This window comes from Lactuca sativa, chromosome 4 (assembly GCF_002870075.4).
Source record: "Lactuca sativa cultivar Salinas chromosome 4, Lsat_Salinas_v11, whole genome shotgun sequence".
In the NCBI taxonomy this organism is placed as follows: Eukaryota; Viridiplantae; Streptophyta; class Magnoliopsida; order Asterales; family Asteraceae; genus Lactuca; species Lactuca sativa.
In genome coordinates, this window is record NC_056626.2 from 353,459,578 (window position 1) to 353,476,105 (window position 16,528).

At 37.9% G+C, this 16,528-nt stretch overlaps 1 protein-coding gene and 1 long non-coding RNA gene across 2 annotated transcripts; one reads left to right on the forward strand and one right to left on the reverse strand.

Annotated features, from left to right (window-relative positions):
- Positions 1-9,838: 9,838 nt before the first annotated feature.
- Positions 9,839-10,834, reverse strand: LOC111918402 (uncharacterized mitochondrial protein AtMg00810-like). Its single transcript, XM_023914072.1, has 3 exons — positions 10,267-10,834; positions 10,037-10,161; positions 9,839-9,931 (listed from the first exon to the last, which is right to left on the reverse strand). The coding sequence occupies exons 1-3, from the start codon at positions 10,832-10,834 to the stop codon at positions 9,839-9,841; spliced, it is 786 nt and encodes a 261-aa protein (XP_023769840.1).
- Positions 10,835-14,281: 3,447 nt separating this feature from the next.
- LOC122197814 (uncharacterized) lies at positions 14,282-16,361 on the forward strand. The gene is made up of 3 exons (XR_006191506.2): positions 14,282-14,641; positions 14,990-15,102; positions 15,212-16,361. It is a non-coding gene; the product is annotated as an uncharacterized LOC122197814 (long non-coding RNA).
- The last annotated feature ends 167 nt before the right edge of the window (positions 16,362-16,528 follow it).

Sequence of the window (16,528 nt, forward strand, 5' to 3'; positions counted from 1 at the left end):
CTAACACTCCTAAGGTGTACATGCAACCCTAGAAACCTTGGATCTATGTTTTACAAAGATACATGTAAATTTGATTTTCCAAGGTCCTTAACCTAACTAGCATGGCATGGGGAACTTTGCAACATAAAAGCTAGTAACAGAACATACCTTTCTTGTTGCTTGGATTCCTTGAGAACCTTGTGAGCCTAGCACCTCAAGTGTGATGCCTCAAATGTTTCACACAACACCACAACTCTTGGAATAACCTTAAGATAAGTTCATTAACACTCAAAATTAGCTAGCCCTCTTGTTCTTTCTTTGTAGTACCGATTTTGCTAGCCATAGGGTCCTTTTATAGTTGTGTCACAAGTAGGGTTACAACATGTAAACCCTAATTGACATGGATTTTCATATTCCATGATCCATGGGTTTATAACCTCCATAGGCTATCCATGGAGCACCCTATGGGTTTTAGCCCAATTCAATAAACCATGGATCATTAGCCCACTATAAAAGAATGGATGATTTACACAATCAACCCCATATATTTAATTAGTCGCCTTTTGATCACCAAATTAATTCTTGATCAATACTAATTAAATAATATTATTAATATGTTAGAACTTATAATATTTTAATAAACCTTAAGTGTCCTTTCTATCATTTAGTTTATCCAAGTGTTGCAATGCCATGCAACCCAAATGGACAATGCCAACCGGGTCAAGTACATTCCAGAAATATTTATGAACTTAGACACCTAATCCAACAGCTATGAATGTTGTAGACAACTTAGGAAATAATGTATTGCATATTGATTCTTCCATTAGTTTGGAGAAAGCATCCTTGTGGCATTGTCGTCTTGGACATGTTAACAAGATGCGCATAGGCCAAATCCAAAAGGCTAGAGTCTTGGAGTCATTTGACCAAAAGTCAGATTATAGTTGCGAATCTTGTTTACTTGGAAAAATGACTAAGTCACCCTTCACTGGTTCTTGTGAAAGGGGTGAGGATTTGTTGGACCTCATACACATAGATGTGTGTGGACCCTTCAGAAACGCCACAAGGAATGCTAACCGCTTCTATGTGACTTTTACTGATAGTTACAGTAGATATGGCTATGTCTACTTAATCAAGCATAAGTCAGAAACCTTTCAAAACTTCAAAGAGTTCAAGCAAGAAGTGGAGAAACAGCTGGACATGAAGATAATGATGCTCCGATCTGATTGGGGTGGTGAGTGTCTTAGTATCGAGTTCCTTGACTATCTTAAGGAATGTGGGATTGTCTCATAACTGACACCTCCTAGGACACCACAGCTGAAGGGTGTGGCTGAGAGGCATAATCGAACTTTTTTGGACATGGTTCATTCCATGATGAGTGGAGCTTCATTACCAATCTCTTGTTGGGGGTATGCCTTAGAGACTACTGCCCACATCCTTAATCTAGTTCCAACTAAAAGGGTTGCCAAAACACCTCACGAGATGTGGACTGGGAAAGCTCCCACATTAGACCACATCAATATTTGGGGTTGCGAGGCTTTCGTGAGACGCGAGACTCACGACAAGCTCGAACCTCAAAGTAAGCGGTGTATTTTCATCGGCTACCCATAGAAATCCTTTGGTTACCTCTTCTACAGACCGAGTGAAAATGTGGTCTTTGTAGCAAGGAGAGGAGTCTTTCGTAAGATAGAATTCATAAGCCACGGAAACAGTGGGAGGCAAATTGACCTTGAAGATCTTCAAGAGTCGAGCGGTGAAGGAACCTCAAACACTAGCCATCAACCTGAGGAGGAAACTCCTGTTGAACCAGTTGACGAGTCTGTATCTCTGAGGCGTTCCACTAGAGTTAGGAATGCACCTGAGCATTATTATTGTTTCCCTATTACTGTAGAAGGTGATACATTGATCAGTGATAGTACACTGATTAATCTGGATGAACCTAACAACAACAAGGAAGCCATGGCAGGCCCTGAGTCAGTCAAATGGCAAGAGGCTATGCACAACGAAATTCAGTCCATGCATGTCAATAAAGTTTGGAACTTGGTTGACAATGTGTCGGGTCGTAAGATAGTTGGGTGCAGATGGATCTTCAAGAAGAAGACCGACATGGATGGGAAAGTACACACTTATAAGGTGCGACTGGTTGCGAAGGGCTTTACTCAAAATCCAGGAGTTGAATATGATAAGACCTTCTCACCAGCAGCGAAGATTAAGTCTATTAGGGTTATGCTAGCCATAGCTGCATTTCATGATTATGAAATATGGCAAATGGATGTCAAAACCGCTTTCCTTAGTGGGAAGTTGGTCGAGGATGTTTACATGAGTCAGCCAGAGGGTTTTGTCGATGCAAAGTACCCTAATAGAGTGTGTAAGCTTGAGAGGACCATTTATGGATTGAAACAAGCATCTCGTAGATGGAATCTTTATTTCGATGAATAAAGACAAAGAGTTTGTTTTTTCAAGAAGCGAGGATAAGTCCTGTGTATATGTCACGACTAGTGGGAGTATAATTAGCTTTTTGGTATTGTATATCGATGACATACTACTCATAGAAAACGACATGCTAACCTTGCAGGAGGTTAACTCCTGGCTTGGGAAGTGTTTTGCTATGAAGGACCTTGGAGAAGCTACCTATATTCTGGGAATAAGGATACTGAGAGACAGAAGTAAGAGACTAATTGGACTTAGTCAAAGTACCTACTTGAATAAGGTGCTGAAAAGGTTCAACATGAAGGATTCCAAGAAAGGTGACTTGCCAATCCAGTGTAATGCCAAACTGAGTAAGACTCAGAGTCCGAGTACAGAGGCTGAGATAGCTAAAATGAGTCATGTACCATATGCTTCCGTTGTGGGCTCAATCATGTATGCTATGACTTGTACTCGCCCAGATGTGGCTTTTTCTTTGAGCATGATCATCAGATATCAAGGGAACCCTGGGAAGGCTCATTAGACTATGGTGAAGAACATTCTCAAGTACCTACGGAGGACTAGGGACTAGGTCCTTACCATCGGTGGGAGTGATGACTTGACAGTAGCAGGGTATAGCGATGCTGACTTTCAGACTGATAGGGATAATTTCTGCTCTCAGTCAGGCTAGGTCTTTACTCTAAATTGAGGAGAAATTACTTAGAAAAGTTCCAAGCAAGAGACAATAGTTGATTCAACTTGCGAATTAGAGTATATAGGAACAAGCGAGGCGACAAAGGAGGGAATATGGCTAAAGAACTTCATTCGAGACCTTGGAGTTGTACCAGCTATAAAGGAGCCTATGGGGATTTTCTGTGATAACGAGAGTGTAGTTACCTTAGCCATGGAACCAAGGGATCACAACAGATCCAGGCACATCGACAGAGAATACCACTTAATTAGACATCGTATAGAAGTAGGACTCCTCGTGACAAAGAGGTTATCATCAGATGAGAACCTGACAGATCCCCTCACGAAGGGACTGGATAGGGTTAAGCTTATACAACATGTTAGGTGCATTAGGTTGATGGATGATATTAGTTCTAGTAATTAGATAGCTTTCGAAACGTGTAATAGTTGAAATGTAATTGACATTTGATGTTTAAATAAAAGGTTTCTATATTTACTAGTATGGTAGTGTCTTGTGTCAATCATTTACTATTGTTTCATTTTGCATGTTTTGACTTCCTGAATAATTATATTACTCAAAACCATAGACAGTCGTTCATACTTTGGAAGTAGGTGTTGAATTAAGACTATCATGAATTAGGTTTGTAGAATTGTTTGAATTGTATTAGACATAGCAATGGTTGCTGCAACTTTCATGAGTGGTCATAAGGTCTGAGTATCGGATTCAACCCACGCTCACTTGTATCACTTCATGGAATTTATCTTGAGTGATCGTGAGATGGTAATATCATATAAGTCTTCAAACCAAGAGATACGTGTTGCTGGCTGTGAGTTAATTGAACATTGATAGTGCGAAACCGTATCAGTAACATGATTATATAAAACGTGTTGTTGTGTTCAACTTGATGAATAGCTAGTACAAGCATATGAGTCGAAGTTTATTTGTTCCTTTTAGTACTTGGAGGATTAAAAGCGATACCTTGGGCCCCTTGATGATTTTGTTTTGACTTATGTGTTGGGCCCGGTCAGAACTAAATTGATGTGTTCGATTAAATTCTATGTAAAACAAATCGGAAATTAGGAAACAAACAGTTGGACAATAAGTATGACGTTGTGTATTTTTTCGGTTAATATCTTGAGAACAGAGGATTATATAATCATTTATCTTAAATGGCGTGTTCCAGTTCCATGAGACTTTGAAGAGCTACGATTGCTGATCGGATCCTGAAGTCATACTTGCAGCCATAGTTATTAGACTTATCCAAGTGGGAGACTATTGGATAAGGTGTCTAAGTCCATAACTATATTTGGTATGTACTTGACCCGACTTAGCATGGTCCATTTGGGTTGCATGGCATCAGAGCAATTGGATAGACAAATGAGAAAAGAATACTTGTGATTTGTTCATATATTATAAGTTCTAATATATTAATATGAAAACATGTTATTTGATTAGTATTGATCAACAACTAATTTCGAAACAATTTTTTCATCAAAAGAGACGAATTAAACACATGGGGATTGATTGTGTAAATCATTCATTCTTATATAGTGGACTTATGATCCATGGTTCATTAGATTGGGCTAAAACCCATAGGGTGATCCATGGATGCTCCATGGAGGTTAAAAACCAATGGATCATGGAGGAAATGAAAAGTCATGCACATTAGGGTTTTCATGGTGTAACCCTACATGTGACACACTATATAAAGGACCTCATAGCAAGTAAAATCGTCCACTAGAGATACAAGTGAGGGCTGGCAGAATTTTTTGAGTACAAGTGCTCTTCTCTCAAGCCATTCCAATAGTTGTGGTGTTGTGTGAGACATTTGAGGCATCACACTTGGGGTGCTATGCTCGCAAGGTCTTAAGGAATCAAAGCTACAAGAAAGGTATGTTAATCTACTAGTTTTATATTACATATACTCCATTATATGCTAGTTAGGATGAAAACCTTGGAAAATGAAAGTTTGCATGTATAATTGAGAAAACATAGATTCAAGGTTTCTAGGGTTGCTTGTACACCATAGGAGTGTTAGGATGCTCAAAACCCATCAACCCTAACCCCTATAAGAGTGTGTTTTGAGCTTAAAGTGTGTTATTTGTGTGCTTAAAGTAGAAGGAAGTGCATCAAGGAGTCTAGGAAGAAAAAGCAAGCTTGTAGACCTTGGATCATCATCTTCTTGGGAAGCTCCAGAAGGTAAAAAGTTTCTACCTTAATGCTTGGTTTGCTTAGATCTCATCTTGGTAGCTTTATGAGGTTCTTTTGTCACTAAGAGTCCCATTGTTGTGCATGTTTGGTTTTGGACATTTGAACGGTCCTTCTAGACCCTAAGAAGGGTCCTTAGTCATAAAAATGAGGTCCCTATGTCCAGGAGTGTCTCATGCATTTGGAAAAAGAGTCTTAATGGATTAATACCTTGTATTAAGAACTTTTGAACATGTAAAGACATCAACTTGGAGACTTTATGACTCTTGGGTGCATTTGGACCATGGATCTGTAATATAGGTTTAAGTGCTTAAGCCATTAAGCACTTAGTGGACTTTTGGGATCTACGAGGGTACGCACCGCGTAGGCAAGAGTATGCCCAACGTACTCGGTCAGCCACCCCGATGGTGGTCAATGCGAGGCTCGCGTACGCCCCACGTACCACTAGAGTACGCCCAACGTACGTCGTCTGTTGGACTTTTGAGTTTGGGCTTCGAGTTTTGTGCCACCTTTTGGGCTCGAATGCTTCGGCCCTTATTGGACTTTCTGAGTATGATTGTTTGGGCTAGTTTGAGGGTTGGACCTTAGGATAAAGCCCAATAAGGAATTGGGCCTAATTTGGAAAATTGGACCAATTATGGGTGTTGAAGTAATTTTGGCCTTTTGGATCCAAAGTTTGGACTTGGGCCTTGGCCCAATTACGTAAAGGGTAAAGTGGACATTTACCCTAAGTATGGATCCTTAGTCAAGGATGCTAATCCAATTGTTAATTGGATGTTTGTTTTGTTATGATAGTCTAGGATTTTCGTGAGCCAGCAGTCGGAGGCACCAGGGCTGGCCCTTTGGTTTGATAACCTGATATTGTTGATATGTTTAGTATGGAATTGATATGCATGCTAGTCTTGATATGCTAGTCTGGTAGATCTGTAGGACTACCTGTGATACTGTCTGTTTATCTGAATATGTTATTATCTGTTATATGTCGACATATTGTGTGGGATGGGTTGAGGTTGTAATGCTCTGTGATGTAGCCAACAAACCCTGGAGCAAGACAGATATAAGCTGAGGGTCGGGAAGGGCATGCCAGACTCATACTGAGGGCTCATGAGCATTCTAGATATGAGTTGAGGGTCGGGAAGGGCACATCATACTTGTACTGAGGGCTTAGTGGTATTCAGTCCGGAGACTGATAAGGTCGGGGAACAAGCCAGACATAAGTTGTGGGCCCATGGGGAAATCCAGATTTATGCTATGTGCTTAGGGGTAATCCAGTATGTTAGATGTGGACCCATTACATGATGTTATTATATTTGTGCTATTTGTTATGTATCGGTATTTTGGGGGAACTCATTAAGCTTTGGGCTTACTGTTTTAGATTATGTTTCAGGTACCTCAGAGGTTCACGGAAATGAGAAGGCATGATCGTGCACCTCCTCATGTTTTTGTTTCATGGTTTGTAGATTTCTCTGATGTAGAACTTATTTTGAAAACAATTTGTAAACAATGATAGTTTTGGGATTATTAAAAGTTTAAAATTGTCAAGAATTTTCTGAATGTTACAAGTTGGTATCAGAGCCTTGGTTTGAGTGAATTGGATGAACACTCATTTGAATCTAGTCTTAAACTAAGGAAAAAGATTTTAAAATGATTTTCAAATGATTTTTAGGATGAAATATGTACGATCAGCCGGAGCCAGTAAGCAGACCACAAAATACCATATTGTTATTGATATTGTGATATGAGCAGCATGCTAATGATAGGCTAGGGATCTTCAGGAATTTCATGATAGAATTACCTAATTATATGATGCCTGATAGCCTAGGACCTTTAATTTATCGAATTGACATCATTACTATAGTTTCTTAGTGTATGCAATATGGTTGTACATCACTAACATCTTATAGTCTGAGAATGTTTGGCTTTGCCTTGTTTCCTGTTCTTGTTTCATGAAGGGCTTAGGGTAGGATCAGATATTTGAATGTTTATAGGGTCTAGAGTTATGTAAGGCTAGCATACATGAGTGTTGCATGGTTGGTGGAAGTTTCAAAGATGAGTCATGTGGGGTCAGCCGACCAATTTTGAGATGTTTAGCCTTTCCTCTAGGGAGTGAGGATTGATTGTATGGTTATGGTTGTGATTATTGTTAGGGTGTTGTAATGATCCTGTTAGACAAATATTGGTAGGTATGGAAGGTAGTACGGGCCCGTACCACTGAAAGCACAGGACCCGCACGCGTAGCAAGGAAGTCCCAACCCCTAGTCACTACAAGAAAAAGACCCTTTTATGACGCGCAAACCACGACACGCATTGATTTATGTTACGCAAAAGAGAGTGACATTAAAAAAGTGTCGTCTCTTCAAAAAATTTAACAATTTAGGTCACGCATTATTGCATGCCCTTAAATTAGTATCTAAAAAAAAAAACCAGAGGGAACCTATAATAAAATGCGTCATCTAAGACCGTCGCTTTATAAATTTTATGGAACGCGCGTTCCATCCTTTAATACCAGGGGGGAAATGAGATCCTAAAAAATTAAAAACCACGCGTTTCATCTATGTAAACCTTAGACCTCATTTGCAAGTTTCGTTCTCTAATCAAGTTGTTGCTGTTCGGGAAGGAATAACGAATTCATCCTCTCCACCAACCGACAACCTTCACTATCTCCTTCTCCTTTTCTCTGTAAACCCTAATCCGCCTCCACCACTACTGAATCCCTTTTGTTTATCCTAAAGGAATAACGCAAACAAGCTCGTATATCAGATCAAGTACTCCGGCATGGAGTTAAGAATTGAGGGCCTACTTCAGGCTCACATCTTTGCTGATGTGCATCACGTGATATTCCAGACCACCGAGGTTTGATCGACTTTAGGGCTCCGCTCGGTGGCTGGAGTAATGGCTCGGGTCCATGAAAATCAGAGGAGGTGGTGAAGGATGGTGGTTATAGGAGGCAATGAATAACATGAATGAGGAGATCTATAGTCGCTTCTGCATCTCACAAGCTTCCAGATCCTCTCCTCTACTTCGATCTTCTTTCCGATCTCATTTTATCCATTCACGACGAGCCTAAGGTATGCGACTGTCTAGATTTCTTTGTGATACGTATGATTTGTTTCAGTTCACTTTTAATATGATTGTTTTGTTCGGTTTACGTCATTAAAACATATTGATTGTGAATTGATGACAAACTACACCCAACTATTTGAACACCTTTGGACTAATTCTTAAAACCAAAACTTGATGTTCTCTAAAGCTTGAATCTAGGAAGTAGGGTTTGAATCACATAAGTTGAATGTTGACTCCTTAATTAATAATTGAGGGATTAGGAGTTTATGATGGCAGTTTCCACATCTGAATAATTAATTTGAAATTATCAGGAGTCTGTACTTCTGTGGCAAAGAAAATGCGAGGAGTACTCTTTTCTCTACAGGTTCTTGGTGCAAGGCGCTCTGTGCGTCATCTGGCATCTGCTGCAATGGGTAAAATCATTTATAAAGGGGATAATATCTCAATCTAGTCAAGAGTCAGCAACCTTCAGGGCTTCCTCTCTGATGGAAAGGATAATGAAGCCTTGCGAATAACTGGTATGTCTATCTATTTTATGTTTGAATTCGATATGCATGCCTATCTTTGATATGGATTTAATTAATTCCTAATGATTACTCCTAAAATATCTTTCAATATATGATTTATAAGTACATTGTTCTCATTTTTGTTATACATTGACAATTGTGACAGCAATAGAGTTATTATTGAACTTCAACTGCGTAGAGAGTAGACCATATATTAATAAATAAAAATATTTTACCAACTTTTTTTGTTGCATACAACATGAAGCATACATGCATTCAACATGTCAGTTTATTTATAACAAGTAGAACTTTTAACATGTTTGCCAGCGGTGGTGTCATTGTAACCTCGTAGATGGTTGGTTGTGTATGTTGGTAAGATTGATTGATTGGTTGTTTTAAAGCTCCATAAAACTTGTGTCTTAATAATCAACTGATGAAGTTACTTACTCCAGTGCCTACTTATTCATCTTGTTTAGTTAATCCCCACGATTTGATATAATTTTGTTTTCATTTTCTTGTTATCTGTGTGAGTTTCTGCCATGTCTTTTGGGAATTCATATTTGTTTGCAATGAATATAGGTGCTGCACAATGCTTGGGGGAGCTATATCGGTTATTTAGGAAGAAAATCACTTCTGGCTTGCTAGAAACTACAAGTAGTGTATGTTGGTTTAAACTTCTTAAACAATGATAATTTTCTTGCTTTAATCTGCTATTATGAATCAAAACAAAGCAGGAAGAAAGCAAAACAAATAAAGAAGGAAAATTGACAACAAAGAAAAAAATGTGCTGGAAAAAATATGAAGGAGCAAGGAGAAAACTTTAATGCTTAAAACTCAAGTTCTTCATCAAAAAAAGAAAAGCAAATAAATACACCCATATATAGGAAACTAAAAAACGTGACCTCTACTTTTCCTAGACTTGTTGACCAAGAAAAAGAAATCCTAATTTAACTAAACTACTTTCCAGATTATTCCTAACATTCTCCCCTTAATCTGGAATCATCGCGTCTTTTACTCCAAGCAACTTTCGCATTGCTTCAAACTTCACTTTGTTCATAGGCTTGGTCAAGATGCCAGCTTTCTGCTCATTAGTATTTACATGTTTTACTATAACATTGCCTATTTCTATATGACCACGAATGAAGTGATATCTTGTATCAATATGTTTACTTCATCCATGAAAGACTGGATATTTCATCAAATCCAAAGCTAACTTGTTATCAACATTCAATTCAAATGGACCAAGTTTTCTTCCGGTCAACACACCAAGCAACCTACTTATCCAAATGCGTTGACATTTTGCATTATTAGCTGCCATAAATTATGCTTCACATGATGACAATGCAACAAACTTTTGCTTTTGTGAGCTCCAAGTAACAAGATTGTTGTCTAATTAAAACGCCATTCCACTTGTACTTTTTCTATCTTCAACATCTCTTGCTAGATCACTATCAGTGTATCCAATCACACAATTCTTTCCACCTTTCGTATATGATAAACCATAGTCAATAGTTCCTTTTACATACCTTAGTATGTGCTTCACAGCTACTTGATGTTGCTTGGTTGGTTTCTCCATGAAACGACTCACAATGCCTACAGAATTAGCTATGTCAGGTCGTGTCTGAGTAAGATATCTTAGCCCTCCTATGATGCTTCGATATGAGGTAGGATCCACGAGTTCACCTTCTTCATCCTTAGTCAATTGTAGTTTTGACTCCATAGGGTACTTGCAAGGATTACAATAAAACATCCCAGCCTTCTTTAGGATGGTGTTAGCATAATTCGTTTGTCTTAATGTGAGACCATTTTTATGTTGATTAACCTCGATGCCTAAATAGTAAGTTAGCATCCCAAGGTCACTCATTTCAAACTCCTTGCTCATTTGTTGTTTGAACTTGATTATCTCATCCTTGTGACTTCCGGTGACAATTAGATCATCAACATAGACACCAATTATTAGTATGCTCCCCTTCTTTTTCTTCATGTAAATTGCATACTCTTGTGGACACCTTTCAAACCCCATCTCTTTCATGCATTGGTTTAAAGCAAAAATTCCAAGCTCGTGGAGCTTGGCGCAAACCATACAAAGCTTTTGCTAATCTGTACACCATTTTTGGTTTATCTTTCTTCACGACTCCCTCCGGTTGTGTCACATAAACTTCTTCTTCTAAATTGCCATTTAAGAAAGCTGATTTTACATCAAGGTGATGTACATTCCATCCATTTGAAGCAGCAAGAGCAAGTATGATTTGAATGGTTTCCAAACGAGCAACCGGTGAGAACACTTCATCAAAATCTATGCCTTGTTTTTGTACGTAGCCTTTAGCGACTAGCCTTGCTTTATATTTTAATATTTTTCCATTCGGGTCTCGTTTGATCTTGTACACCCACTTTAAACCAATAGGTCTTCTATCCTTTGGCAACTCGACTAAACTCCATGTTTTATTTTTCTCAAATGCACTTAACTCAGTTTTCATAGCTTCCATCCATTCATCACTTTCACTTGCACTTGATAAATTTACCGGTTCTTCTTCATCTTGTAAAAACATAAGTTCATCACTTTCTTCGTAAATATCGGCCAAACTTCGATATCTTTGTGGAGCTTCACTTTCAGATGAACTATCAAATGATGATTGAGGTGTAACTGGGCTATCTTGTGGTGTATATTCTTCATCAAAATTTGGACGGATATCTTCTTCTTGTTCAGCTTCAATATCAAGCATGATATCAAAGGTGAATGTTCCATTTTTCATGACTTTGAACTTTGTTGTAGGTCCCCACTCCCACTTAGCATCTTCTTCAAGAATTACATCTCTTCCCACTCGAATTGCTCCAGTTTTCGGATCAAGTAGTCGATAACCTTTTGTACCTTTTTCAACTCCCAAGTGTACTAGCTTCTTACTTCTATCATCGAGTTTTTTTTAGATGTGTGCCGACTATTTTTGCATAAGCAACACACCCATAAACTCTCAAATGATCAATGTTTGGCTTCCGACCGGTCCATAGCTCGTAAGGTGTTGACTCTTTTAAGGCTTTTGTGGTTATATGATTTAGGATGTAGACTGAGTGACTTATGGCTTCACCCTATAGGACTTCTGGAACATTCATGCCTTTTATATTGCTTCTCGCCATCTCTACTACTGTTTGGTTGTGTCTTTCTACAACACCATTTTGTTGCGGGGAATAAGGTGTTGTATAGTGGCGTTTCAACCCGGTTTCTTCACAATATGTTGTGAATTGTGTTGATAAAAATTCACAACCACGATCGGTTCGAAAAACTTTTAATTTTAAACCCGTTTCAGCTTCAACTTGTGCGCTAAATTTCTTAAAAACAATTAAAGCGTCATCCTTATTTTTCAACATATAAACCCACATAACTTGTGTATAGTTATCGACAAGTAACATAAAATATCTATTTCCAGCTGGTGTTGGTGGTGTGATCGGACCATAAAGATCTCCATGCATGAGTTCTAGCCGTTCTTTAGCTCTAAATTTGGTGTGCTTTAGATAGGATTTTCGAGCTTGCTTGGAGATCAAGCAAGATTCACACAAGCTTGTAGGAACATCAATTTTGGGTAAGCCTTCCACCATACTTGTATCAGCCATGTGTTTTAGTGCATTAAAGTTAACATGTCCAAACCGCTTGTACCATAGCCAAGATGCCTCGCCTTGTTCTACAAGTAAGCACTTCGAAACTTCTTCTTCAAGTATGGCCTTGTACAAACGATTGCTTGATTGTTGAACTTTCAATAATAGTTTTCCTTGTGGATCATGAATCCATAAATATACTCCAAGCATCACAATCCGATCTCCATGTTGAGCTAATTGTCCCAAACTAATAATATTGCTACATAACCTTGGTATATAGTATACCTCTTTCAATAATCTACTTTCACCATTCTTGCATTTAAACATGATTGAACCCTTCCCCTCTATTCGAACTCTAGATCCATCACCAAATTTCACATAACTTCTAGTAGACTGATCAAGTGTTCTGAATTTGCCTTTTTCGCCAGTCATGTGGTTGCTTGCTCCATTGTCAAGATACCACACTTTTGATTGGGTTGGAGTTTCTTCACTTGATCTTAGCTTGGGATTAACTTTTCCCTCATTCAAGTAAATTTCATCGTTTACTTGGGCTACAAGCAGAAGTGTCGGCTCTTGATCATTATGTCCTTGAGTTAGGTTAGCTTCATGCTTCCTCTCACGACGTGGGTTCTTACACTCAGCAGTTTAATGACCAAACTCTTGACAATTATAACATTTAACTTTTGATTTATCACGAGGATGATACGATTCATTCTTTCCTTTGTTTTGTTGATTACCACCACCTCATCCTTTGTTGGAGTTGTTGTAACCACCTCTTCCTTGTCCTCGTCCTTTTCCACCTCGATTATTGTTATAATTGTTTTTCCGTTGTTTTGAACGATCTTCATTATTTTTCTTCTTTGCTCGTTCCATCCACTCTTCATGCGTTAATAATAGCTTCTTCTCCTCGGGTTCTTTATGAACCCCAATATGAATCTCATGAGCTTTTAATCTTCCGACCACCTCTTCAAACATCATCTCCTCTAGATCTCCAAATTGTTCAATTGTTGATGCAAGTTGAACAAATTTGGAAGGCACAACTCGTAACAACGTTTTTACTACATAGGATTCTTGAACGGTTTCACCAAGAGCACGAACATTGCTCACAATACCTCCAAGTTTTGCAGAAAAATCATCCACAGTCTCTGATTCACTCATGTTCATCATCTCAAATTCAGCTTTGAGAGTTTGAACTTTGGCTGTTTTGTCTGCTCCCAAGTACATTGTCTTGAGTGTTTCCCAAGCTTCCTTTGCGTTTGCTTCTCCGAAATCGTTAATAGAACCTCCTCCGGAATTGCTTGGTAGATGGCAGCCATCGCCATCTTGTCTCTCTTCACACCCACCGGATTTTGTGGATTCTTTGGCTCTACAGCTTCCCACATCTCTTGAGCTTGTATATAAATCTTCATCTTAATAGACTATGCTGCGTAATTCGTCTTAGACAGCATTGGGTATTGAAGAGTAACCAATCCTTCTTTGTTCGACATCGCACCAGATTCGCTCTTATACCAAATGTTGGTTTAAACTTCTTAAACAATGATAATTTGCTTGCTTTAATCTGCTATTATGAATCAAAACAAAGCAGGAAGAAAGCAAAACAAACAAAGAAGAAAAATTGACAGCAAAGAAAAAAACGTGCTGGAAAAAATATGAAGGAGCAAGGAGAAAACTTTAATGCTTAAAACTCAAGTTCTTCATCAAAAAAAGAAAAGCAAATAAATACACCTATATATAGGAAACTAAAAAACGTGACCTCTACTTTTCCTAGACTTGTTGACCAAGAAAAAGAAATCCTAATTTAACTAAACTACTTTCCAGATTATTCCTAACAGTGTAGCAAAATTGATGAAATTTTCCGAGTTAACCTTATAGACCTCAGACCTTCTTTGTGTCTACCCTGTCATATTTTCAAACATTCTTTGTGAGATTGTTTTCCTCTTATGCCATTTTCACTGCATTATGCTTAGGATTTTGTGAGGCGAGAGGCTTTGCAGATGCTTAGAAATGCTCTCGAGGGTTCAGGTGGCAATGGCTCTTTACCTAAATATGCAGAAGCATTTCGCATAATCACGGAATGGGTGTTGGAGATAAATCATTCATTGTCAGGAAAGCTGCTGCAAGATGTTTAAAAGCTTTAGCTAGTATTGGAGGCCCAGGCCTAGGAGTTGGAGAGCTTGACAATTCCGCCTCTTACTGTGTCAAGGTACCACTTTCTTAGTTAATCTGTGTATCTTGTTTCATGAGGTTAGACTTTGAAGAAGTTGAGTCTTACCAAGGAGATGACTCTAGATAGGAGGGTGTGGAGGCTTAAAATCACTGTAGTTAGTAGTGGAGTAGCTTTAGGAGTAGTCTAGACCCTAGGTGTCTTTCTGTTAAAATTTGAACTCCATTGCATCGGTTTTTTTAGCATATATATAATATTTTGATAGATGTATTAATTTTTGCAGCAAATGGACCTCGTTCAAAGGATTTGCGAATAAGTATAACCTTGTCATGGGTGTTCTTACATTTTGAATCCTATGGTCTTTTTTTTTTTTTTTTTTTTTTTCAGTTTTGTAGGGCATACGGCTCAAGTATATGCATCCAGCTAGCGAGCTCCAAAATTATCTTGTGTAGATTATGGGTATGCTTCGTGTAGAATCTGTTGTGGATGCACAATCATTGGTATATGCTTATATATCACTTTGTGGATTTACCTTGGTTTTCTTATTGCATGATTTTCTGTTTTTAAAGAATCAATCAATTTACTAATGTATTATTTTTGTTTTTTAAGTGCACATCATCATTTGATCATCCTTCAAACAGAATAAGTGGACATCTTTTGTTCATCAGACATGTTTTTTTATTTTTTTGGTTCAAGCACATACATCCTTGCATAAGAAGATGAACAACCACTAGCCTATGTACCCTCAACAATGGCAGCAAGACAAACACAATTTTGGTGAATACTTCAACACTTTGACATTATTCAGACCACATTTTGTCAATGAGGTACTCAAGAAACTAGATCCCACTTTCAAGAAAAGAAAGAAAGGAGTCGTCTCTACGCTTGTATTGCATACTCTATGCTGCTTTATAGCAATTGCAATTCCAGTTTGATAAATAATCATACAAATACACACTCCTTATTTTAATAAACCAAGAACAAAAAATATATAATGTTTACTTTATTCAATAACTTGTTTATATTTTCAAGCAACATAGAGCATTATTTTTAGATTTTTAAACAATAGTGATTTACAGTTCATGAAAAAAAAAACATTTAAAGTTAATAACCATAAGCTAATTAATTCTTACTTCTAGGAGACCTTCCAACTGTATTCAAATGTATACGAAGTACTAATCATCAATCAAAATAAAATAAAAAAAAAAAAAAAAAAGAACAAAAAAATTACTGACGATTTCCAAAATAATTTCATTTTCCCAGCAATAAAGTGATCAATAATCTGCTTCTTTTTAACAGAGCAAGAAAGTTGTTTGCGATCAAGATAGCAGAGCAAATGAACTCAAATGTTCATAAGGACAGATAGCAGGGCTTGAACATTCTAACAAGTTTAACAAGCATTCTCATTGACAACTACGAAGGTGGCAGTGCTGAAAATCTTCCTGCAATATTACACTTTCATGATGAAGTCCACCACCATTCATCAAGAAATCTTGCAAAAGCTTCAAGATAGGAGACCAGTGTACAAAGGTTTCCCTTTAGAATTTGAACTTTTAATCACACTCGGGTCCTTACATCCCTGGTTGATAAAAATGACTTCATGTGCGAGCCAATATTTAGAAACGAAGAATTGAAGGCCCTTGAAGGACTCAAATCTGACCTTAGAAAAAAAGCTTTTTGCTGGTGTGAGTTCTATAGCTACAATCATTTGCATTTATCAAACAATTAGTGCACACAAATATGTATTAAACAAAGGGAAAATGACTTAAACGAAGTTTCCAAACCGTTCAAAAAACCCCAATCATGTTTTGTCTGTTAAAAAAAAACCCAACAAACTTAACATTTTGTCTAAAAAGCCCAATTAAGTTACACTTTCCTGAAAGTCAAATAAGAGAAACAGATGACGTGGTTTATTACCGTATCGAT

Coding starts and splice junctions, on each gene's coding strand:
- LOC111918402 (XM_023914072.1), bottom strand. CDS start 10,834: ATGAAGAAAAAGAAGGGGAGCATACTAATAATTGGTGTCTATGTTGAT. Junction 10,162..10,266: donor AGATGTTGAAGATAGAAAAA/GTACAAGTGGAA, acceptor AATTTATGGCAG/CTAATAATGCAAAATGTCAA. Junction 9,932..10,036: donor TGGATTTGATGAAATATCCA/GTCTTTCATGGA, acceptor ACTAATGAGCAG/AAAGCTGGCATCTTGACCAA.